This window comes from Vipera ursinii, assembly GCF_947247035.1.
Source record: "Vipera ursinii genome assembly, chromosome: 6".
Classification (NCBI taxonomy): domain Eukaryota; kingdom Metazoa; phylum Chordata; class Lepidosauria; order Squamata; family Viperidae; genus Vipera; species Vipera ursinii.
The window spans coordinates 35,945,674-35,970,738 of record NC_139515.1 but is presented as its reverse complement, the minus strand read 5'-3'; the positions used below and the strand labels follow the sequence as shown (position 1 = coordinate 35,970,738).

General features: G+C 37.4%; 3 protein-coding genes across 7 annotated transcripts in view; 2 read left to right on the top strand and 1 right to left on the bottom strand.

Moving 5' to 3' along the window:
* TWF1 (twinfilin actin binding protein 1) overlaps positions 1-21,823 on the top strand; it is a 33,745-nt gene extending 11,922 nt beyond the window's left edge. The window contains 10 exon segments of the mRNA XM_083365235.1: positions 3,186-3,193; positions 3,197-3,263; positions 4,854-5,032; positions 6,225-6,320; positions 6,787-6,924; positions 7,195-7,320; positions 8,357-8,387; positions 8,390-8,488; positions 9,752-9,873; positions 20,774-21,823. Of these exon segments, the coding sequence (XP_083221361.1) occupies positions 3,186-3,193; positions 3,197-3,263; positions 4,854-5,032; positions 6,225-6,320; positions 6,787-6,924; positions 7,195-7,320; positions 8,357-8,387; positions 8,390-8,488; positions 9,752-9,873; positions 20,774-20,944 (1,037 nt within the window). The 3' untranslated portion in view covers positions 20,945-21,823.
* The window catches only part of IRAK4 (interleukin 1 receptor associated kinase 4), a 112,080-nt gene continuing 102,820 nt past the window's right edge, over positions 15,806-25,065 (bottom strand). For 3 of the 5 annotated variants that reach the window (XM_083365217.1, XM_083365219.1, XM_083365221.1), the window contains 2 exons: positions 24,745-24,781; positions 15,806-20,948 (listed from right to left, as the gene is read on the bottom strand). In XM_083365217.1, the coding sequence (XP_083221343.1) occupies positions 24,746-24,781 (36 nt within the window). In that variant the 3' untranslated portion in view covers positions 15,806-20,948; position 24,745. Of the gene's footprint in view, positions 20,949-24,023; positions 24,782-25,065 lie in introns of those variants that run through there. The other 2 variants (XM_083365220.1, XM_083365218.1) reach the window with 2 other exon arrangements.
* On the top strand, positions 23,408-23,953 carry LOC310641904 (large ribosomal subunit protein uL15-like). The gene has a single exon (XM_083365233.1). It carries the CDS (start codon positions 23,441-23,443, stop codon positions 23,831-23,833), a length of 393 nt encoding a protein of 130 aa, XP_083221359.1. The 5' UTR covers positions 23,408-23,440; the 3' UTR covers positions 23,834-23,953.

The window sequence follows — 25,065 nt, the reverse complement described above, 5'->3', positions numbered from 1 at the left end:
ATGATGTCCTTATCATCATGGGGGATTGGAATGCTAAAGTAGGAAGCCAAAAGATAACCGGAATAACAGGCAAGTTTGGCCTTGGAGTACAAAATGAAGCAGGGCACAGGCTGATAGAATTTTGTCAAGAGAATACAATGGTCATAGCAAACACTCTTTTCCAACAACCCAAGAGACGGCTCTACACATGGACATCACCAGACAGTCAACACAGAAATCAGATTGACTATATGCTCTGCAGCCAAATGTGGAGAAGCTCTATACAGTCAGTAAAAACAAGACCAGGAGCTGACTGTGGCTCAGACCATGAGCTTCTCATTGCAAAGTTTAGGCTTAAACTGAAGAAAGTAGGGAAAAACACTAGGCCACTCAGGTATGAATTAAATCATATCCCTGTTGAATATACAGTAGAGGTGACAAATAGATTTAAGGAATTAGATCTGATAGACAGAGTGCCTGAAGAACTATGGACAGAGGTTCGCAACATTGTAGAACAGGTAGCAACCAAAACCATCCCAAAGAAAAAGAAATGCAAGAAAGCAAAATGGCTGTCTGAGGAAGCTTTGCAAATAGCTGAGGAAAGGAGGGAAGCGAAAGGCAAGGGAGAAAAAGAAAGATATGCCCAATTGAATGCAGAATTCCAGAGAATAGCTAGAAGAGATAAGAATGCCTTCTTAAATGAACAGTGCAAAGAAATAGAAGAAAACAATAGAATAGGGAGGACCAGAGATCTTTTCAAGAAAATTGGAGACATGAAGGGAACGTTTCATGCAAAAATGGGTATGATAAAGGACCAAAATGGCAGGGACCTAACAGAGGCAGAAGAGATTAAGAAGAGGTGGTAAAATTACACAGAAGAACTATACAAGAATGAGCTTAACGTCCCTGATAATCACAATGAGGTGGTCACTGACCTTGAGACAGACATCCTAGAATGTGAAGTGAAGTGAGCCTTAGAAAAGCTGAGAAACAACAAAGCTAGTGGAGGTGACAGTCTTCCCGCTGAGTTATTCAAAATCTTAAAACATAATGCTGTAAAAGTGCTACACTCAATTTGCCAGCAAATTTGGAAAACTCAACAGTGGCCACAGGATTGGAAAAGATCAGTTTACATTCTAATTCCAAAGAAAGGCAGTGCCAAAGAATGTTCAAACTATCGCACCATTGCACTCATTTCTCATGCTAGTAAAGTTATGCTTAAAATTCTACAAGCTAGACTCCAGCAGTATGTGGATCGAGAACTACCAGAAGTACAGGCAGGATTTCGAAGAGGCAGAGGAACTAGAGATCAAATTGCCAACATACGCTGGATCATGGAGAAAGCTAGAGAGTACCAGAAAAACATCTACTTCTGCTTCATTGACTATGCTAAAGCCTTTGATTGTGTGGATCAAAACAAACTGTGGCAAGTTCTTAAAGAGATGGGTGTACCATACCATCTTATTTGTCTCTTGAGAAACCTATATGTGGGCCAAGAAGCAACAGTGAGAACTGGACACGGAACCACTGATTGGTTCAAAATTGGGAAAGGAGTCTGTCAAGGCTGTATACTGTCGCCTTGCCTATTTAACTTATATGCAGAGCACATCATGAGAAAGGCAGGGCTAGATGAATCAAAAGTTGGAATTAATATCAACAACCTAAGATATGCAGATGATACCACTCTAATGGCAGAAAGTGAAGAAGAACTAAAGAGCCTCTTGTTGTGGGTGAAGGAGAGTGCAAAACCTGGGTTGAAACTTAACATTAAGAAGAAAACCAAGATCATGGCATCCAGCCGTCTCAATTCCTGGCAAATAGATGGAGAAGAAATGGAGGTAGTGACAGATTTTATTTTTCTGGGCTCCAAGATCACTGCACATGGGGACTGTAGCCAAAAAATTAAAAGACACTTGCTCCTTGGGAGGAAAGCCATGGCAAATCTAGACAGCACACTAAAAAGGAGAAATATCACCCTGTCAACAAAAGTGCATATAGTCAAGGCTATGGTCTTCCCAGTTGCAATGTATGGCAGTGAAAGTTGGATCATAAAAAAGGCTGAGCGCCAAAGAATTGAGGCCTTTGAACTGTGGTGCTTGAGAAGACTCCTGCGAGTCCCTTGGACTGCAAGGCGATCAAACCGGTCAGTCCTAGAGGAGATCAACCCTGACTGCTCTTTAGAAGGCCAGATCCTGAAGCTAAAACTCAAATACTTTGGCCATCTAATGAGAAGGAAGGACTAACTGGAGAAGAGCCTAATGCTGGGAAAGATTGAGGGCAATAGAAGAAGGGGATGACAGAGAATGAGGTAGCTGGATGGAGTCACTGAAGTAGTAAGTGTGAGCTTAAATGGACTCCAAAAGATGGTAGAGGACAGGAAGGCCTGGAGGAACATTGTCCATAGGGTCACAATGGGTCGGACACGACTTCGCAGCTAACAATAAAATATATGGAAAATTCCAAGCAAAATAGAAAAATGAGGGTTGGCAAACAATCCTGTCCTAAACATGCATTTTGTGATTCTCATCTGGAGAATGTGTTTTAGCTATGAGGAGTAGGGATGATATACCAGAGGGATAAATAGATAAGCAAACAAAGCTGCCAACTGAAGTTAACAATCTTTGCTGTCTACAATTAAGGACATCTTCTGGAAGCTGAATAAGGATTTGCGACTTTTAATGGGCTCCCTGGAAAAATAAATTATTTCCCCTGCTCTTTGGTCTTTCTTGAAGAAAAGGGTAATTTCTTCCAGACTGTGTTCAGGTTCCAGCTGCTTTCTAAAACTGCTTCTGCTATTGCTTTTCACCAGGCCTGTAGAAACTAGATCAGATTGGGTTGCACTGATTGTAACTTAGTAGCATTCATGTGAGTATTTCTATAATAGTTTCTGCAGGAAAATGTGCTTTTGTCTTGCTATGTTGACTTATTATCAATTGCAGCAGCTGAAGGCACAGCACACAATGCTGTGTGGATTTGATTTATTACATGTACATGTAAATTATACAACATAAAATGAAATATCTGATTATGTTAATTTATTTATTTGGTATTTATGAGGTGAACAGGACCTCAATTGTAGTATAAAAGTATCTAATGGTACTGGTCATGCGAAAATATATTTCAGTCATAATTGATGTAAATGGTTAGGTATAAACCAAACTAAATGACTGAAATCCATTGTTCTTTTTGTTTTTTCTTTCTTTCAGCTAGTGAATAAGTCAAAGAAACCTTTGCCAGAGCTAGCAAAGGCCAATACAGGTTTTTAAAAATAGTTATTGAAAATGGTACGTGTCAGTTCCCTTTCTGATACTTTCTCACGGTGTTGCCTGGATGAATAAGAGAATATCAGTAAAGTGATGGATGACTGTTTTGTTTCTGAGCCCTTGGAACTAGGCAGTGCCTGTCAAAAGAAATTGCCTATGTCACTATGCCCTATGGTTCTATCACTAGTGATATATTTGCATCAGGATTTTTCAAACTATGTTCCACCGCAGAAGTACCCATTCTTTCTGGCTTGGTGGACCAGGAGAGTTCCGTGCTAGTGGCAGATGTGTACGAAAGTGCACGCAGTTCCATTTGCACAAGCGCGTGCACTTGCCACTTGTAGAAATGGAGCTTTGTGCATGAGCACCCACCATTCACGCATGTGGAGCTGCCCACACATGAGCGTCCTTGTGCCCACTGCACACACAAGTGGACTTACGCATGCATAAGCATCCTCTGCTTACACAGCCTAGTTCCAGCTGATGGCCCAGGGGTCAGGGACCCCTGTTCTACAGAATGTTAAGTTTCACAAGAACTTGAGAGATTTTATGAAAGGCTAAGGGCAAAAAAAGGGAGGAAGGGTCTTGAACAGAACTTATCTTCTGTCGCTAGAGCTTTACCTTTCGATCAAGAGTTCTGAGATTTACTTTTTTAATTAGCAGGTTCCATATCTTGAACTAGTTTGAAAATTCCTGATCTGTGTTGCTTTTTTAGCAACAGCATTTAGGTTTTCCACTGCACTTTTTAACTTCCCAATCTAGACTACAGTTTTAGAAACTTGCATCTTATTTTAAGTGAATTGTTATCTTCAAAGAGAGTGATAGAAGGAGGGCAGAACCAGGAAAAGAAGAAGAGCCAGTTTGGTGTAATGATTAAGGTGATAGCCTAAAAACTTCTAGTCTTGCCATAGGCATGAAAGCTGGTTAGGTGACTTGGGCCAGTCACCTCCTCTCAGTTGACCCCATTTAACAGAGCTGTTGTTGTAGTGAAAATATGAGGAAGGGGAATTATGTATGTTCACTGCCTTGAGTTACTTATAATAAAGTAATAAAGGCTGGATAACAATACAATTAATTATATTGTATATTCAGTAATTAATAAAAAGCATAGTCCCTGTGTCTTCTGTAATTTTTAGTTCCAAGGCAATAAAATAGCTGTCCATATGACACATTAACTAACCATATTTTAGTTTAAGGTGTATAAGTAGTTCATGGTGCAGTTGGCTGAGTAAAGTCAGTTAGGCTAATTGTAAGTCTTGGCTAAGTTAATAGTGTTTCATTCCAATATAGGCACAATTCTGAACTGTACATTCTCTTAAATCTTTTCTGTTGTCTTATTGTCACATTTCAAAAGGGGCTAGAGATTGAAGTCTCTTATCTGCCTTAATTGCCTTTTGTAAGGAATTCTGAATAGCTATATTTTGGTTTTAATGAATTCAGCATGACTCCTGGATATTTTTCCTAGCCTGATGCCTTTCAGATATGTTGGGAATGATAGATGCCAACTACAGTAGAAATTTAAGTAGTCTTCTGGAAACATAAATACATTTATTTAATGTAAACATTGCTGTCATTAATAGTTTGTCGTTCATGTTTAATGTATTTTTACAGAGCAGCTTGTTGTGGGATGTGCCAAGCAACCTGGTTCAACCTGGGAAAAAGATTATGATTCCTTTATTCTCCCTCTGCTTGAAGATAGACAACCATGTTATCTCCTGTACAGATTAGATTCTCAGAATGCCCAAGAATATGAATGGATCTTTATTGCATGGTCACCAGATCCTTCTCCTGTATGTAACAGAATTAAATTGATGACAACAAACTATACATTAAACTCTTTTAAACATATCTTTTACTGCAAGTTATTATTTGGTTATTCCCATACTTCACAGATCCATGAGCTTGTCTTCTACCTTCTCACCCTTAAGTCATGTTTTTCTTGGCTAACAGGCATCCATTGAAAAAGATAGTACCAATTAAAACAGAAATAAATGCACATCTGTTCATGTTTTTTAAATGATATTTGTTTCACTAGACCTGGCATTCTGATATGCCTCCAGATGTTTTGGACTTTAATTCTGAAGTGCTTCTGTCAGCATAGCCAGTGCCAATGAATTCTGTAACTAATAATTCATCAATTTGTGAAGAACAATGATTCTTATTCTTACATTATGAGGAGCCCTTCCATCTGACCTATTAGTGATTTTCAGCCCTCCCAGGTAGACCAGACAGATAAGCTAATTCTAGTTTATTGTAAAGTTACATTAACAGAATCTTGCAAGCTTGAAAGTATAAATCTCCTGCTGTCTCTCTTACAGTCTGAGAACTGGGAGGGGGTCTCTTATGAGCCTCTTTCTTTGCCTATTATACAGCTGTGGGCTATGCTGTCTCTTATCTGACCATTTCCTAGGCAGCATTTCTCCCCTCCCTCCCATTTTCCCATACAATTACATTGATTTGTTTCAAGTATGAAAATATGAAATCTATCTGGGATTGGTAGTTTTCCAGATACTTTGTTTAATAATTTCCAGCAAGATCAGTAACTAAAGAATGTTGAACCATATGGGGAGCACCTGATTGCCTATTTTAATGAATAATGTATTTAGGAGGTAGTGGATATCGCACCCAAAGTTTTAAACTTTTTGTTGGGAGTAAGATAACATCAATAATATTTTGAAAATGATAAATTATACTTCTTGATAAAGAAATCAGTAATTTAATTCTTCATGTTTGCACCTAAGTTCAACTTAACATTTTACTATTATCTCTTTGTTCTATTACAATAATTTGCAATAATTTTGTACATTTATCATATATCCACTGATAATAAAAGGAAATATTAAAATAAATATTTTCAAAATTAAATGTTTCCATAACAATACAAGGATGGAAGCATTGTAAATCTATATGAAAAGTAGGTTTAGTATTTAATTTTCATTTAATTCAATTTAAAAAATCCAAATTTATCCCATGACTAACCAGGTTCGTCAAAAAATGTTATATGCAGCTACTCAGGCAACTTTAAAGAAAGAATTTGGAGGTGGACATATTAAAGATGAAGTATTTGGAACAAACGAGGTATGTATTCTATAGGAGCTAATTTAGACACTTGTTTGTAAGTGATAATTTAAGATGAAATCAGTTGTATTTCATAAGTTAATCTGATGTCTCAGGGAGGGATGGGGAAACAAAACAGTTGAAATATTTTTGTTTGGGGAGTATTTTTGGGTTTGTTTCTTGATTTGTTTTATCTCAGGGCAATTTGAGTTTTCCTTATTTCCTTTCTTGCCACATTGTCTTTTAAACATCAGATGTTGGTAAAGCTGTTTTTTTATTTATTTTGAGACAGAGAGAAATTAAGATACTTGTTCCTCTGAGGCTGGAGCATCCAAATGAGAGAACTTGGTCTGGGAACACTGCCCTAGGGGCTATAGGACTGCATCTTTAACTATAAAGCAGTATGATTCTGAGCTCTTCAGAAGAAAAAGTTGCAATTTGAAATTACCAGTTATGCAAAACTGATTGATGGTTTTGTGTTTTTCAGAATGATGTTTTATTAAATGGTTATCAGAAATACTTGATTACTCAGTCTTCACCTGCTCCTCTGACAAAAGCTGAAGAAGAACTTCGACAAATCAAGATTAGTGAAGCACTGCATCTTGGTTTGGAAGCCAAACTCTTTGTTAGAGGATTTAAAGCAGAGCCTGGATATCAAATTTCCTAAAGCCTGAAATGTTTTTTCTTAACTGTTAAACTCTTTGTGTTTCCTTGTAAATACATTAAATAAGATTTATTTCTGAACGAATGTTCTTTGAATAGAAGCAAGCCCCCCCTCTTCTTGTGCAATCCAGTTTAGTGTTTGTTTTGTTTTTAATTATGAGGATTCTTTGTTTTTAATTATGAGGATTACACAACTGCCATTTTTGAACCTGTTTTAAATTTTGTGTTCCAGATACAAATTGAAGTCAGTGTTGATACTAAACATCAGACTTTGCAAGGAGTTGCATTCCCAATAGGTCAGGATGCCCTTCAGGCACTAGAAAAATTGAAAAACAAAGAGCTTAACTATGTACAATTGGTAAGATCAATTATCATCATTGCATATTGAATTATAACATCAATACAGAACCAAGATATTGTACTCCAATGCAAGAAAACAAATTTCCCATTGTCTTATTATCTTATTATTTAAGTTTTATTAGTCATTAAAAATGCTGAGGCTCTGGAAGGCGTGCATAAAAGACCAACAAAGATGATTAGAGGCTGGAGGCTAAAACATATGAAGAACGGTTGTAGGAATTGGATATGTCTAGTCTAGTGAAAAGAAAGATAGGGACATGACAGCAGTGTTCCAATATCTAAGGGCTCCCACAAAGAAAAGGGAGTCAACCTATTTTCCAAAGCACCAAAAGTCAAGATGAGAAACAATTGATGGAATTATCAAGGCAAGAAGCAACTTAGAACTAAGGAGAAATTTTCTAACTGTGAGAACAATTAATCAGTGGAATGACTTGCCTTCAGAAGTTGTGGGTACTCCATCACTGGAGGCTTTTAAGAAAAGACTGGACAGCTACTTGACTGGAATGGTAAAAGGTCTCCTGCTTGAGCAGAGGGTTAGATTAGAAGACCTCTAAGGTCCCTTCCAACTCTGTTGTTCTGTTATTAAAATGATAATTACAATTACGTATTGTATCCAGTACCAAAAGAGTCTTTGATTCATCAGAGTGGGGTTTCTTTTAGTAAAAGTTAATATCCACATACCTTGACACCAAAATCTGTTTCTGACGGTTGAGAATCTTCAAAACATGATAGATAACACAGTAGAGATGGAAAAAATAACAAAAAATATTTCCATGCTTCATTCTACTTTAAAGCTTTCTTTGGATCCAACTCTCTTTTGACAGCAGAGTGACAGTTTGAATTCCCATCCCTTCACATTTGATTATTTTATATTTCATTTGAATCAAGAATATATTGTAGGGGTGTCCAACATTGGCAACTTTAAAACTTGTAGACTTCAACTCCCAGAATTCCCCAACCAGCATTTCCAAAGCTGAACACCTGATAAGTTGTATACTTTTTTTTATAATCATTACTATTACATATATTCACAGCAAATTGATATGAACAACGAAATTATTGTCCTGGATTGAAGGACTTGCCAGGAAGAATTCCTAAGTATTCTGCACGATACCATTTCTTCCTCTACAAACATTCACATGAAGGAGACTACTTGGAATCCATAGGTATGCAAATATTTTCAGGCAATCATATAGATCAGGTGTGTCAAACTCCCGGCCCAAGGGCCAGATGAGTGATCCAGAAGCCATGCCCACCCCATTGCAGCAATGGCAAAACTGTCCCGATACGTTGTGTGACATCATGAGTTTGACATGTCTGATGTAGATGGACAACTGAGAGATTAGAAATTTCTTGGCTAGGTCTTTGAGCCAGTAATTTGCATAGCTACAAAATTAATCTGTTATCCAGGTGCTTTGTAGTTAGGCTAGGGCAACATTCACTGAATAAATTAACTAAATTTATTCAGTGAATGTTGCCCTAGCCTAACTACAAAGCACCTGGATAACAGATTAATTGTGTTCTGTGATAGTGCTGTCCTGCAGTTTACTGCTTAGGACAAGAGGTGGGAAACTATGGCCCCTTTATGATTTGTGAACTTCAACTCCCAGAATTGAAGTCCCAGGAATTCTGGGAGTTGAAGTTCACAAGTCATAAAAGAGCCGTTGTTCCCCACCCCTGGCTTAGGAGAAAGAGAATGATCAAAGAATAAGAAGCTGTGTCTTTTCCTGGCCTGCATGATAGCCATATAATCCCCTTCCTTAACTCAGAAGTACTATAATAAAAGTACATAGCTACTAAGCACACCCAAGATAAAGACTCTTCAGAAGGTGCCAGCAGGACTGATGTGTATGTCTATTTCTGCTGTGAAGTATCTTTTGAGCTTCCAGCCCAAAATTCTGTATATATTTTGCTTCCATACAGGTTTCATTTTGCCCTATCCACAGCTTCATTTAGCCCCAGTCAAATTGTAGGCCTCAAAATATTGATATCCCCATCCCCATCTTTTAACTATATTTTATCTTGATTGGGATTTCTATTTTTAAGATATTTATTTGTTAGGATTTTAATATTTTAATGCTGGAAGCCACCCAGAGTCATTCATTACAAGGCAGGAAATGGAAGGGAAGGAAGGAAGGAAGGAAGGAAGGAAGGAAGGAAGGAAGGAAGGAAGGAAGGAAGGAAGGAAGGAAGGAAAGGAAAGGAAAGAAAGAAAGAAAGAAAGAAAGAAAGAAAGAAAGAAAGAAAGAAAGAAAGAAAGAAAGAAAGGAAAGAGGAAGAAAGAAAGAAAAAGAAAGTCCTTGAAAAAGATTTTGTGTGCTATCTGTTTTGAGTTTGGCTACTTAGTATTTCCTAATCTTGCAACAGATATTTACAAGTCTTATTTAAAAAATTTGGAATAACAAATCACTACTTGAAATACTTTGCAGTTTTTATCTACTCTATGCCTGGTTATGTGTGCAGTATACGAGAGCGGATGCTTTATTCTAGCTGCAAGAGTCCTCTCCTAGAAATTGCAGAAAGACAGCTGTGGATACAAATCATTAGAAAGGTAAGACTTCAATTCCAGGCACTCTACTTCTTGACTTGACAGATCCCTGAGATGGAGATCTCTGAAAATGATGCCTCTTTTTTACAAAAAGAGGAAGAGTTTAAGACAATATTCAATAGATTTATTATTTAATCCAAGTGACTTTTGAAGAGAATAAAAATGGTTACTACCATGAGCCATAAATATTTCCCAGGAATATTAAGCTACTGTTGCACATCACTATAACATTTTCAGTAGATGGTATCAAATTATTAAACAATTCAGGCAGTAGTAGGGTAATTCAACAATGCTATATTTGATAATACTATTTTTAAATTTTGTTCCATTTTCTTTTTTTATTATATTTTATTGATTTTCTCATTTTACAATTGGGTATTTAAAAAGCAACATGATGACTGAGTTGATCAATAGTTCAATAGCGTACATAAGTCTAGTATAAATCTCATATTACAACATCAAATATTTCCTCTCTTTTTTCCATTAATATCTGCTATCTCATATTGGGCTAGTACAATTATTATTATCAACTAAATAAAAACATCTTTATTACAGTTATCAATAATTTTAGCTTATACACATCTTAATTGTGTTTGCACTTAATCCCTGTATACAATCAATGTCCTGTTATTATTTTTTTACCAGGCTTTAATTTCCCATCAATATTCCAATTAACACTATTATTTATGATTTCCAAGTATTTTATATTTAGCTGACCAAAGTTTCCCTTATCTCAACTTCTCCCTTTTCCCCTTTTCATAGTAATAATAATAATAAGTTGGAAGGGACCTTGGAGGTCATCTAGTCCAACCCCTTGCTAAGGCAGGAAATCCTATACCATTTCAGACAAATGGCTGTCCAGTCTCTTCTTAAAAACTTCCAGTGTTGGAGCATTCACCACTTCTGGAGGCAGGTTGTTCCACTGATTAATTGTTCTGTCAGGAAATTTCTCCTTAGTTCTAGGTTGCTTCTCTCCTTGACTAGTTTCCATCCATTGCTTCTTGTCCTGCTTTCAGGTGCTCTGGAGAACAGCTTGGCTCCCTCTTCTTTGTGGCAGCCCCTGAGATATTGGAACAGTGCTATCATGTCACACCTCACCCTTCTCTTCATTAAACTACACATAACCAATTCCAGCAACCGTTCCCTATATGTTTTAGCCTCCAGTCCCCCAATCATCTTTGTTGCTGTTCTCTGTACTCTTTCTAGAGTCTCGACATCTTTTTTACATCGTGGTGACCAAAACTGGATGTAGTATTCCAGGTGTGGCCTTACCAAGGCATTGTAAAGTGGTATTAGTACTTCACGTGATCTGTTAATGCAGCCTAGCACTGTGTTGGCTTTTTTGGCAGCTGCAGCACACTGCTGGCTCATATTTAAGTGATTGTCCACTAGGACTCCGAGATTCCTCTCACAGTTACTACTTTCGAGCAAGGTACCACCCATACTATACCTGTGCTTTTGATTTTTCCTGCCTAAATGCAGAACCTTACTTTTTTCACCATTGAATTTCATTTTGTTAGATAGCGCCCAGTGTTCGAGTCTGTCCAGATCCTCCTGTATCTTAAGCCTATCTTCTGGAGTATTGGCTATTCCTGCCAGCTTGGTGTCATCTGCAAATTTGATGAGTTCCCCATCTATCCCCTCATCCAAATCGTTGATGAAGATGTTGAAGAGCACTGGGCCCAGAACAGAGCCCTGGGGCACCCCACTACACACTTCCTTCCATGTAGATGCAGTTCCATTGAGGACCACACGCTGAATACGGCCTGTCAGCCAGCTACGAATCCATCTGGTGGTGATGCTATCTAACCCATCCATCTGGTGGTGATGCTATCTAATTTTTCTATCTTATCGAGTAGTAGGTTGTGATCTACTTTATCAAATGCCTTACTGAAATCCAAGTACCGTAAATTATATCTACAGCATTCCTCTGGTCCACTAGTTTTGTCACTTGGTCAAAGAATGCAATAAGGTTTGTCTGGCACAATCTGTTTTTGACAAACCCATGTTGGCTTTTAGTGATAAGTTTGTTCTCATCAAGGTGTTCGCTGATTTGTTGTTTGATTATCTTTTCCAGAATCTTCCCAGGTATTGAGGTCAGGCTGATAGGTCTGTAGTTTCCTGGATCTATTTTTTTCCCTTTTTTGAAGATGGGAACTACATCAGCTCTCTTCCAGTCCTCTGGTAGTTCTCCAGTGATCCAGGATCTTTGAAAAATATAGTTCAGTGATTCTGAGATCATGTCTGCCAGTTCCTTGAGAACCTTGGGGTGTAATCCATCTGGTCCTGGTGATTTGAACTCGTCTAGGCTGGACAGTTGCTCACTTACCATTTTCTTGCCTATCTTAACTTGCGTTTCTATTCTGTTTTTTATGGCACTGGTTTTGGTAGGTTGGACTGGTTTTTCCCTTTGTGTAAAGGCAGATGCAAAAAACGAGTTAAATAGTTCTGCTTTCTCCCTGTTGCTTGTCACCTTCTTGCCACTTTCCCCCACTAATGGACCAATCATTTCCTTAACTTTTTTCTTGTTTCTTATATGTTGAAAGAAGCTTTTTCTGTTATTTTTGACTTTGGTCGCAAGCCTTAGTTCAATTTGAGCCTTAGCTTCCATCACTTCATCTTTGCAGGCACGGGCTGTTTGCTGATATTCTGCCTTAGTTATGTGCCCCTCTTTCCACTTCTTATACTTGTCCTTTTTATCTTTCAGTTTATCAGAGAGTTCTTTATGCAGCCATGCTGGTTTCTTTTGAAAGCTGTTATTTTTCTTCTTTGTTGGTATTGTGCTAGACTGGGCCTTTATTATCTCACTTTTCAAAATTTCCCAAATTTCTTGAGTTGTTTTCCCCTTTAGGATTCTCATCCATGGAATTCTTTCCAAGGTCTCTCTAAGTTTATTGAAATTAGCTCTTTTAAAATCCAAGATTCTAGTTTAGCTGTATTCTATTGCTTGTGCTTCCATAATGTTGAATTCCAATATTGCATGATCACTTCCCCCAAAGGTTCCTGTGGCTTTGACACTTTCTATCATTTCATCTCTGTTAGTGAGAATTAAATCCAATATGGCTAATCCCCTAGTTCCCTTCTCTACTTTTTGGGAGAGAAAGGTGTCTGCTAGGTTTGTCAGGAATCTGTTAGATCTTCCACTTGGTGCAGAATTTGTCTCCCAGTTGATATCAGGGTAATTAAAGTCCCCCATTACTATAGTAAAGTCTAATATTCTCGTTACACATCTTATCTAGTTGATTATAGTATTGCTCTGTTTTCTAAAAATTATCTATTTCCCACCATGGTAAACCATCTAATTACTAATACAATATCCCCTCTAATAAGTCAAAACCATTATAGGTGTTGTCTGAGTTAACCAATAGTTCAGTAATATACATAAATTTTTAATTTAAGTCTAATATTAGAACATCAAATACTTCCTCTTTCCAATAATATCTATTATCTCATATTAGGCAAACAAAATTCTTATTTTCAACTAAATAGAAACATCTTTGTTACATTTATCAATAATTTTTAGCCTATACATATCTTAATTGTGTTTACACTTAATATACTTATATAAACAACGTCCTATTATTGCTTCCCCCCAACTTTAATTTCCCATCAATATTCAAGAAAACACTATTTATGATTTCCAAGTACTTTATGTTTAGATGACCAAAAATTTCCCTTATCTCAAGTTCTCCTTTTCCCCCTTTTCATACCAGTCTAATAGTCTAATTAAACATCTTACCTATTTAATTATGTTACTCTATTTTCTAAAAGTTATCTATTTTCCACCATATTCAACAATCTAATTAATAATATAATATCCTGTCTAATAGGTCAAAGCCATTATTTTCTTCAGCCTTACTCTGGCTTTCTTCCTTTGCCAGCTAACCTTCCATGTCAGTGCCTTTGAATCATCAAATAGTTCTCCCTCTATTTTTATATATATTATTTGGAATAACAAAGACCATTCGTTTGAAATTTTTTTGGAAGGACGAGCCCATTGGTATTCATTAAATCGCCTCCCTATTACTCCAATTTCCCACAATTGTCCTGATAGGTTTATCTTCCATTCAATCTGTTCTTTTTCCTTTCCCTCAAAAATATTCTGATTTCTTAATTTGTAAAAAGTCTTTTCCATTTTTAATGTTGTCACTCCCTTTTCTGATGGTTCAGTTGACCGGGTCTGTTGGTCACTTGGGTCCTCTGTCTTAGTGTTTAGTTGTTCCAATTTTCCTTTTGTTTTCTGTGTTGTTAGTTCTTTGCTTGTACTCAAGATCTGGGTTTCTATATTTAAGCTAGTACACTGTGTTGCTTCTTATTTTGTCACAAGCTGAAAGGATGGTTTTGGGTACTGATTTCAACATGGAAAGGATTTTTTCATGATCTTCATCCATATTCTCTTGATAGTATGTTAAATTGAAGACGTTAGAATCAAATGTTAAAAATATTTTTTTGTCTTTTGTAGCTGGGTATGGGACATCTATTTCATGTTTTATAGATGGTCTTTATAGTAGAAATTGTTTATCAAGTAAGAGTTTATAATCCAAAGGGGTTCCATCATCTCATGTAATAACATATGCTTCTCATGCAGGGAAATAGGAAAGCAATTCCCCAAGTATAGCTCTGAAAGTCAATAAAAGTTTACATTCATAGTTCAAGCAGGCCAGATAAGCCGCCCAGAAATTCCTTTGCAGCTGGGTTTTTCAAAGGTGGTAACTGTCAAGGTCAAACAAATTTTATCTGAGGTCTGGGCTTCAAGCCAAGTCTCTTTTAGGCAATAACAAATTGTAATAGCATAATTCTCCACAAGATGTCACCAATGCTGTTTTAAGCTTTTTAAGTCCAAAACTTATATGGTGGTTTTTCAAGTCTTTTTTTTTAAAGTCTCCAACAAAAATATACATCCAATTAGATTAAAATTAATCTTATAGTTGCTCTGTTTCCCCTGGGTAGTCACTGCTTTTCTTAGAGGGTGAGATAAAAAAATCTCTTCCCTCTCTCCTCACAGGGAGAAAAATGCTTTGGCAGCTTTTACAGGAAAAACAAACTTAGAATTTTAAAGAGAGGATCAGGTCTCACCCAGTTTCATCTGTGTTGCTTGAAAGTTGCTACAAGTTTTCTTCAAATAATTTTTCGGCGGTATTGGGGATGGAGAGGATCACACAAGTTTATGGGATTCAAATGGAGAAGTCAAAGGTATCTTAAAAGTTTTGTACAACTTACTTTGTTGGTTTTCTCACAACAAACAAATCATAAATAGCAATGATAGTCTGTGATTTATCAATGAATTTTGAAAATGTGGAGGTGAGGGTCTTCTAATATAGAAAAAAAGAGAATGGAGACCATGACTTGCCCACCCAATGTAAGTCTGATATGTAAATTTGACTGGAGTAGTTTTAGTTATCCATGTTTCAATGTTGTTCTGAGTTTGACAGATTGACACGTGCCTAATGTATATTAAGTTCATACAGTTTTCTGAAAGAAGTTTGCCACTGAACCATAGCCATATTTTTTCAAATTCCTAAACCAGCCTACCTCCCTACCAAGTTTCTACTACTGTCTCAATAACCTGATCAGTTAGCTTTTGGGTATCAGCTGAACTAGACATTATTTGACGCTTTCAATATGGAGGGAGAAAATCCTTCAGAGTGGGATATGGAGTTCTTGCACTTTCCTTAATCAAGGAGGTGGCTTGATTATACAACCTAATCAATTTATTATACAGAATTGAGTAACTTTAAATTCACTGATTTTAGTAGCTGTAGGAAGACTTCATTACATTCACTAGCCTGTAAATTTATCCTTTTAAAGTTATCAAATCTAATTGCAATAAAATAAAATTATATATCTATATCTATCTGTCTCTCTGTCTGTCTGTATGTGTATTTAAATTTGGATTGCCAATAAAGAGTAAAAGGGAGACTGGTATAGTCTCCCTTTAACTCTTTGTTGCCAATCCAAATTTAACATAAAAATGATTTGTCGCAGTAGCGACTGCCGCCTGGGATAGTCCTAGATTGGGGCTGATACAGGCATAAGCTTTCTTCCCATATTTGGATAGACTGGGTGCCTCAGAAAAAACACTTACTATACACACACACAAACACATGTATGACAAAGAAACTATCAGTCTATAATTTTAATGGTAGGTTTATTTTAAAAGTGAGAGACAGAACAACAACAAAAAAATCCAGAGAAACACATTTCAAAAAAGTTATGTTGATATGCATTTTAATGAGTGAAATAAGTATTTGACCCCTTTGCAAAACATGACTTAGTACTTGCTGGCAAAACCCTTGTTGGCAATCACAGAGGTAGTTGGAGACCAGGTTTGCACAAATCTCAGGAGGGATTTTGTCTCACTCCTCTTTGCAGATCTTTTCCAAGTCATTAAAATTTTGAGGCTGATGTTTGGCAGCTTGAACCTACAGCTCCCTCCATTGATTTTCTATGGGATTAAGGTTTGGAGACTGGCTAGGCCACTCTTAATATGCTTCTTCTTGAGCCACTTTGTTGCCTTGGTCATGTATCATTGCCATGCTGGAATAACCATCCATGACCCATTTCCAATGCCCTGGCTGAGGGAAGGAGGTTCTCACCCAAGATTTGATGGTACACGACCCCGTCCATTGTCCCTTTGATGCTGTGAAGTTGTCCTGTCCCCTTAGCAAAAAAAAACACCCCCAAAGCATAATGTTTCCATCTCCATGTTTGACGGTGGGGATGGTGTTCTTGGGGTCACAGGCAGCATTCCTCCTCTAAACACAATGAGTTGAGTTGATGCCAAAGAGTTCTATTTTGGTCTCATCTGACCACAACACTTTCATCCAGTTCTCCTCTGAATCATTAAGATGTTCATTGGGAAACTTCAGATGGGCCTGTACATGTGCTTTCTTGAGCAGGGGAATCTTGCAGGTGCTGCAGGATTTCAGTCCTTCACGGCATAGTGTGTTAGCAGTTGTTTTCTTGGTGACTATGGTCCCAGCTGCCTTGAGATCATTGACAAGATCCTCCCATGTAGTTCTGGGCTGATTCCTCACCGTTCTCATGATCATTGAAACTCCACGAGCTGAGATGTTGCATGGAGCTCCAGACTGAGGGAGATTGACAGTTATTTTGTGTTTCTTCTGTAGAAAAAAAACATCTGGTCACCATTTTTTTGAGAGGACTAACAAATTGTCTCTTTATTTTTCCATCTCGATGTAGTTGTCCTGGACTGTTTATCTTCTCTTCCATTTGTTCTTCTTCTTCTTCTTCTTCAGGTTCTTTCTGATTTATGTAGAAAGTTCTTTCCTTTTTCCATATTGTCAGTCCCTTTTCTGGATTTGCCATTGACTGTATTTGTTGATCAGATGAACCTTCTGTCATAATCTTTAATTGTTCCACCTTTTCCGTTATATTCTGTGTAGTTGATTTTTCAGATGTAATCATAGTTTGAGTTTGTTTATCTGGGCTGACATCTTGTTCTTTTCTGTAACCTCTTATTTCATCAGTAGCTGTAACAATAGTTTGATGAATTGTTTTCAACATAGAGAGAATCTGTTCCTGATCTTCATCCATATTTTCTTAGTAATGTATTAGGTTAAAACCTTTACAATCAGAGAATAAAAAAAAGATTTTATCACTGAATAAGGAACACAGCTGAGCTTCTCTCAGCTGATGTTCAAGGTTGCATAAGTCTTATCTATTGTCTGGGCTGCTGGCCAAGTCTCTTTTAAACAATAACAAATTGTGTTGTTAGTTGTGAAGTTGTGTCCGACCCATCATGACCCCATGGACAACATTCCTCCAGGCCTTCCTGTCCTCTACCATCTTCTGGAGTCCATTTAGGCTCACGCCTACTGCTTCAGTGACTCCATCCAGCCACCTCATTCTCTGTCATCCCCTTCTTCTATTGCCCTCAATCTTTCCCAGCATTAGGCTCTTCTCCAGTGAGTCCTTCCTTCTCATTAGGTGGCCAAAGTATTTGAGTTTCAACTTCAGGATCTGGCCTTCTAAAGAGCAGTCAGGGTTGATCTCCTCTACGACTGACCGGTTTGATCGCCTTGCAGTCCAAGGCACTTGCAGGAGTCTTCTCCAGCACCATAGTTCAAAGGCCTCAATTCTTTGGCGCTCAGCCTTTATTATGGTCCAACTTTCACAGCCATACATTGCAACTGGGAAGACCATAGCCTTGACTTTATGCACTTTTGTTGGCAGGGTGATGTCTCTGCTTTTTAGTGTGCTGTCTAGGTTTGTCAGGGCTTTCCTCCTCAGGACCAAGCGTCTTTTAATTTCTTGGCTGCAGTCCCCGTGTGCAGTGATCTTGGAGCCCAGGAAAATAAAATCTGTCACTACCTCCATTTCTTCCCCATCTATTTGCCAGGAATTGAGAGGGCCAGATGCCATGATCTTGGTTTTCTTAATGTTGAGTTTCAAGCCCACTTTTGCACTCTCCTTCTTCAGTCACAACAAGAGGCTCTTTAATTCCTCTTCACTTTCTGCCATTAGAGTGGTATCATCTGCATATCTTAACAAATTGTAGTATCAGGTTTAGCCACAAGACGTCACCCCTACCATTAAAAGTTTTCTTTTAAATCTGAATATTTTATAATCTTTTCAGTTTTGCTTCTTTCTTATAAGTAAAAACCCCAATCTTCAATAAGCATAGAAAACATTTTAGTCCACAAGCTTTAAAAAATAGAATTCCAATTAGGATCAAGTTATTCTTTCAATGTTTTAAACTCCCCTGGAGTTTAAACAGTCATCACTGTTTCTAGAGGAAGGGGTAAAATCTCCCTTCCCTCTCCACAGGGGGGAAAGTACTTAAGGCAGCTTCTGCAGGTAAAGAAAATAGTTAGGATGTAAGAGAGGTAGAGCTCACCCAGTCTCATCTGCTCTGCTGTAAAATTGCCTGGTGGTAAGTGTGACTTCGGCTATCTGCAGCCTAGTGATGACCCATATTGCTATAGTTGGACTTTTGTCCGCTGGTTTGGAGGGCTGTCCTGGATCAAGCAGAAGAGCTACCACCCTCCTGCGATCCAACGGGGATCCTCTTGCTGGTTGACCCTAAAGGGCAACATTCAACCCTTTCCAGGGTCCCCCAGGAAGCGAAACTGAACGCGGAAGACGGAGCTTGCCTTCTAGACGTCCATGGCAGCTTCCTCAGCAAACCGGAAGCCTATTTTGTTTTTTTTCCATTTGCGAATAATCGCACCAACTGTTGTCACCTTCTAACCAAACTGCTTGGCGATAGTCTTATAGTCCATTCCTGCCTTGTGTAAGTGTACAATCTTGTCCCTGACATTGTTGGATAGCTCTTTGGTCTTAGCCATGATGGAGAGTTTGGAATCTGATTGATTGATTGCTTCTGTGGACAGCAGTCTTTTATATAGGTAACAAACTGAGATTAGGAGCATTCCCTTTAAGATTAGAGTGCTCCTAATCTCAGCTCGTTAATTGCATAAAAGACACCTGGGAGCCAGAAATCTTGCTGATTGATTGTTGTTGTTAGTTGCGAAGTCGTGTCCGACCCATCGTGACCCCATGGACAACGTTCCTCCAGGCCTTCCTGTCCTCTACCATCTTCTGGAGTCCATTTAGGCTCACACCTACTGCTTCAGTGACTCCATCCAGCCACCTCATTCTCTGTCGTTCCCTTCTTCTATTGCCCTAACCTTTCCCAGCATTAGGCTCTTCTCCAGTGAGTCCTTCCTTCTCATTAGGTAGCCAAAGTATTTTGAGTTTCAACTTCAGGATCTGGCCTTCTAAAGAGCAGTCATCTCCTCTAGGATTTCCTCTAGGACCGACCAGTTTGAACACCTTGCAGTCCAAGGGACTCATTTGCAGGATTCTTTTCCAGCGCCATAGTTCAAAGGCCTCAATTCTTTGGCATTCAGCCTTTCTTATGGTCCAACTTTCACAGCCATACATTGCAACTGGGAAGACCATAGCCTTGACTATACACACTTTTGTTGACAGGGTGATGTCTCTGCTTTTTAGTGTGCTGTCTAGATTTGCCGTCGCTTTCCTCCCCAGGAGCAAGCGTCTTTTAATTTCTTGGCTGCAGTCCCCATCTGCGGTGATCTTGGAGCCCAGGAAAATAAAATCTGTCACTACTTCCATTTCTTCTCCATCTATTTGCCAGGAATTGAGAGGGCCGCATGCCATGATCTTGGTTTTAATGTTGAGTTTCAAGCCCACTTTTGCACTCTCCTTCTTCACCCGCATCAAGAGGCTCTTTAGTTCCTCTTCACCTTCTGCTATTAGAGTGGTATCATCTGCATATCTTAGGTTGTTGATATTTCTCCTGGTAATCTTAATTCCAACTTTTGATTCATCTAGCCCCGCCTTTCTCTGCATATAAGTTAAATAAGCAGGGTGACAGTATACAGCCTTGCTGTACTCCTTTCCCAATTTTGAACCAATCAGTAGTTCCCATGTCCAGTTCTCACTATTGCTTCTTGACTCGCATATAGGTTTCTCAAGAGACAAATAAGATGGTATGGTACTCCCATCTCTTTAAGAACTTGCCACAATTGATTGATAGGGGATCAAATACTTATTTTATTCATTAAAATGCAAATCAATTTATAACTTTTTTGAAATGCATTTTTCTGGATATTTTTGTTATTATTCTGTCTCTCACTGTTAAAATAAACCTATCATTAAAATTATAGACTGATCATTTGTCAGTGGGCAAATGTACAAAATCAGCCGAGGATCAAATAATGTTTTCCCTCACTGTATGATGCTTAAAAATGGTCATAGGTGGCTTTGTTGAGTTCAACTATTTGACAGATTTGATAAGATTTTTAAACTATATAAAAAGATCAGTACAAGATTTATATCTTTAATAGTTATATGTATGCTCGTTGGAGCCTTTTTTCAAAATTACTTGGATTGTTATTTCCTCCTTTCATGACAGATTGAAATAGATGATGGAGATGAACTAACTGCTGAATTTCTCTATGAAGAAGTCCATCCCAAACAACATGCACACAAACAAAGTTTTGCTAAGCCAAAAGGGCCTGTGGGAAAAAGAGGAATCCGAAGGTTGATCCGAGGTCCAGTTCAAACTGAAACACCTACTGATTAGACATCTGTTGGGTAGAAAAGCAAAGCATTATAATAAGAGTGGAAGAGTATGAATGCATATGAATCTTTATAATGAACTACAAACATTCTGTTTTGTTTTCCAACAGAAAATAAGTTAGTATTGCACTTATCTGGCTATGTCACTATAGATCTTGTAAGATCCACAATCTGTGGTTATAGTGTATTTGTTCAAAAGAAAAACAGAACCTTGAGGAATATTCTGTTCTAAAAGTCTTAACTGTTACTTTTATAATAGATAGGCACATGGCTATTCTTCAGTCTTTCTTGGTGACCTCATAAAATGTACTTTAATCATTTACCTTGTGTTTCTTAAGCAGACTATATCTCTAAAAATGGTAAAGAATAAGCCTTTCTTCTTTTCATAATTTCTTTGCTCCTATTCTCTGGGCTTGTATGTACATTTTGTACCACAGTCCAAAATGCTTAGAGCAAGTTCCAATGAATTGGAATGCACAAGACTAGTTTATTTGCTACAACCCTAGATTTTCATATAACTGTGTAACGATGCATTTATTGTTTCTTCTGAAAGAGTAATTTTTTTCAAAAATTCTGACTTACATAAATTTAATTTCCACTTAAGAAAATACTATTCATTAGGATAATTCTGTCACTAATATGTTATTAAAGAACACAATACAGACTTTCCTATGCTCAGTTTCTCTACAAAAATTGCTGCTTTGTCACTGCCAGTACCAATACTATTAAGAAGCAAGAGAAATGTGAGTCCTAATGCATTTCTAGTATCTTAAGAAAATTAAAATATTCTCATTGTTTTTAAGCCAAAAAAGCCAACACAGTGCTAGGCTGCATTAACAGAGGGATAGAATCAAAATCATGTGAAGTATTAATACCACTTTAAAATGCCTTGGAAAGGCCACACTTGGAATACTGCATCCAGTTTTGGTCACCACAATGTAAAAAAGATGTTGAGACTCTAGAAAGAGTACAGAGAAGAGCAACAAAGATGATTGGGGGATTGGAGGCTAAAACATATAGGGAACGGTTGCTGGAATTGGGTATGTCTAGTTTAATGAAGAGAAGGACAAGGGGGGAAATGATAGAAGTGTTCCAATATCTCAGGGGCTGCCACAAAGAAGAGGGAGTCAAGGTATTTTCCAAAGCACCTGAGGGCAGGACAAAAAGCAACAGATGGAACCTAATCAAGGAGAGAAGCAACCTAGAACTAAGGAGAAACTTCCTGACAGTTAGAACAATTAACCAGTGGAACAACCTGCCTCCAGAAGCTGTGAAAGTGTTTCAAATTGTGAAACTAATTGTGATTACTTTCTGAATTCAAACAAATCCTTTGATTCTACAGAACATAGTTCCTGTGAGTTGAGGTAAGTAATCTTTTTTATTATTGTCCTTCAGATGAAGGAAGATACATGCCCATTAGTAATTGAAGTCCCAAAATCATTGAAGAAGGCCAAATTAATTCACAAAGTATCCATTCAAAATAAAAACATTGATTAATCTTAATGTATGGGTTGTTTATCGGAAGTAATGCTCCTACATCCATTGGCTTTTACTTCCTTGTAAATATGAAGGTTTTATATTTATTAAATAAGCATTTTATATACAGTGAATGTGAGAAATGCATAAGCTATATGTTTCTAGAAATTAATGTTTTCATTTCAAATTTCCTTTCTTTCCTTGTCCCTATATAAAGTGTATATCAATAAATTCAATAAACTGATTAATAAGGTTTAATTTGAATGAACAGAGATTCATTTGTGAATCAGCACAGATGCTATCCTTAATTCTAAACACGCACTTAGCGATTAAATAGATTTTCAGTTAATTTATAAAATTATGAATTCCTGTAATTTTTCACAGTATATGTTGTAGAACGCAACACTATAATTTCAACAGTAGGGCAGATTATTGCTCCATAATAGTGACAGGGTTGTTTATTTCTCTAATAACATATCTATGATATCTTAGGTATATTTACCCATAATAATTACTGAAACACAGGGAATCTGCTGGAATGAAGGGAAGTATAGTAACTGATCCAAAGCAAATGAAGGTTGCCTTGTAAAACAAAAATACTTTTGTATACATTACAGCTCATATCCTAGTAATTGTGCATGTGCCTTCATCACTAAACTGATGAATTAATGACTGAAAAGGTGCTTTGTATTGTATACTTTAAAAATGCAAAATGTGGTATAGGAAGGAAGATAAGCTGAACTGTGTAATCATGAATACTGTTAAATAGATGAGTGCTAAAGGATATGAATGAGGAAAACAATGCCTGCTCATTATATTAATATATCAAATATTAATCATGTGAAATTTATAAATACTTGATTTTTTTCAATGTGGTACTGTTATAGATATTGGAGGAAGATACCCTTTCTGCCCAAATTCTTCATTTCCAAGAAAAATTAAAACTCTTCTAAGATCTGTACATACACTTTAAGACCTCTCAGAACTTTTTTTTTCTTTTTTTTTTTGTCGCCGACCGAGCAAGATGCCTTCCAGATTGAGGAAGACAAGGAAACTAAGGGGGCATGTCAGTCATGGCCATGGACGTATTGGTAAACACAGGAAACATCCTGGAGGCCGTGGAAATGCTGGTGGTATGCACCACCATAGGATTAACTTTGACAAATACCACCCTGGTTATTTTGGAAAGGTTGGTATGAGACATTACCACTTGAAAAAAAACCAGCACTTCTGCCCAACAGTGAATCTGGATAAGCTCTGGACGCTTGTTAGTGAGCAGACGAGGCTGAATTATGCTAAAAATCCAGCAGGACTAGCTCCAGTTATTGATGTTGTACACTCTGGGTATTACAAAGTCCTGGGCAAAGGAAAGCTGCCCAAGCAGCCTGTCATTGTGAAAGCAAAATTCTTCAGCTGAAGAGCAGAAGAGAAAATAAAGGAAGTTGGAGGAGCCTGTGTCCTAGTGGCATAAATGTTTATATATGTATGCATACTAAATCATAGGCATGAATAAACTATTTCAGATGTTAAAAAAAAAGACCTCTCAGAACTAGAGTGTTTTCCTCAAAACACAGACCCCAGCATCGAATAATTAATTAAGCTTTCCTTTCCCAAATCTGGCACTTCACATCCAGGTGTTCTTGACCTTTACTTAGTTCAAATGGTGAGGATAGCAATCCTTGAGTTAATATAATCCTTATAATAAACTATTACTAGGATCCTTTTAATAAACTTAGAGATAATCCACAAATAACAAAGCTGTCTCCTACTTTAGCATCAAACATACAATGAAACTTTTGCTAGGCTAAAATGAAGCAAATAAAGACAGTTTCCTCCCAGCTATCCATTCAAGGCAAACCATCCAATACTGAAGGGTCTTGATAGCTTCTCCAGCCTCACCCCATTTTTTTTCATTCTTAGCAATCAGAAACATACATAAGATTATAGTAAGAACTGACTCTTAACAATAAAACTCTAAAGGTGAAATTAATTTAGAATACATTCAGTTTAAAGAAATTTGATAAGGGAAAATAAGCATACTAGAAAAGAGAAAATGTTTTTTTAACCTAAATTATATTTGGTTTAGAATATACAATAGAAACATACGATTTAAAAAGACAAGATAATGTGATCTTGGTTGCAGATTTCATTTTGGTTTACTGAATGCATTGTTATCACTATATTGTAGATCCTAATTTATGAATAGATAATTAAACCTTATTGTGTTCATTTAAAAAAACACTGAATAACAATCATAAAGGGACAGAAATATTCAAGTTAGGATACAAAAACAGGTTTGTTGTTTAAACACCAAGATACAGAACTGACCTCATTCGATCAACATTTCTTTTAAATGTTCTTTGACCTGAAACAGAAGGAATATAAAATTCATGCTGGCAAAATTCAAAGTAAGTGTGTGTATGCATGTATGTATGTATGCATGCATGCATGCAGTGCTGGGATTTAGCCGGTTCACACTACTTCAGTAGAACTGGTAGCTAATTTTTTGTTGACTTCGGCAAACCGGCTGATGCCCTAACCCTTTCACAAGGCCTAGAACGGACTGCTGGAAGTGCATGGATGCCAGTTCCGGAAGTCCGTTCTGAGCCACAAAATGGACCGCCAGAAGTGCGTGGATGCACAGAACCT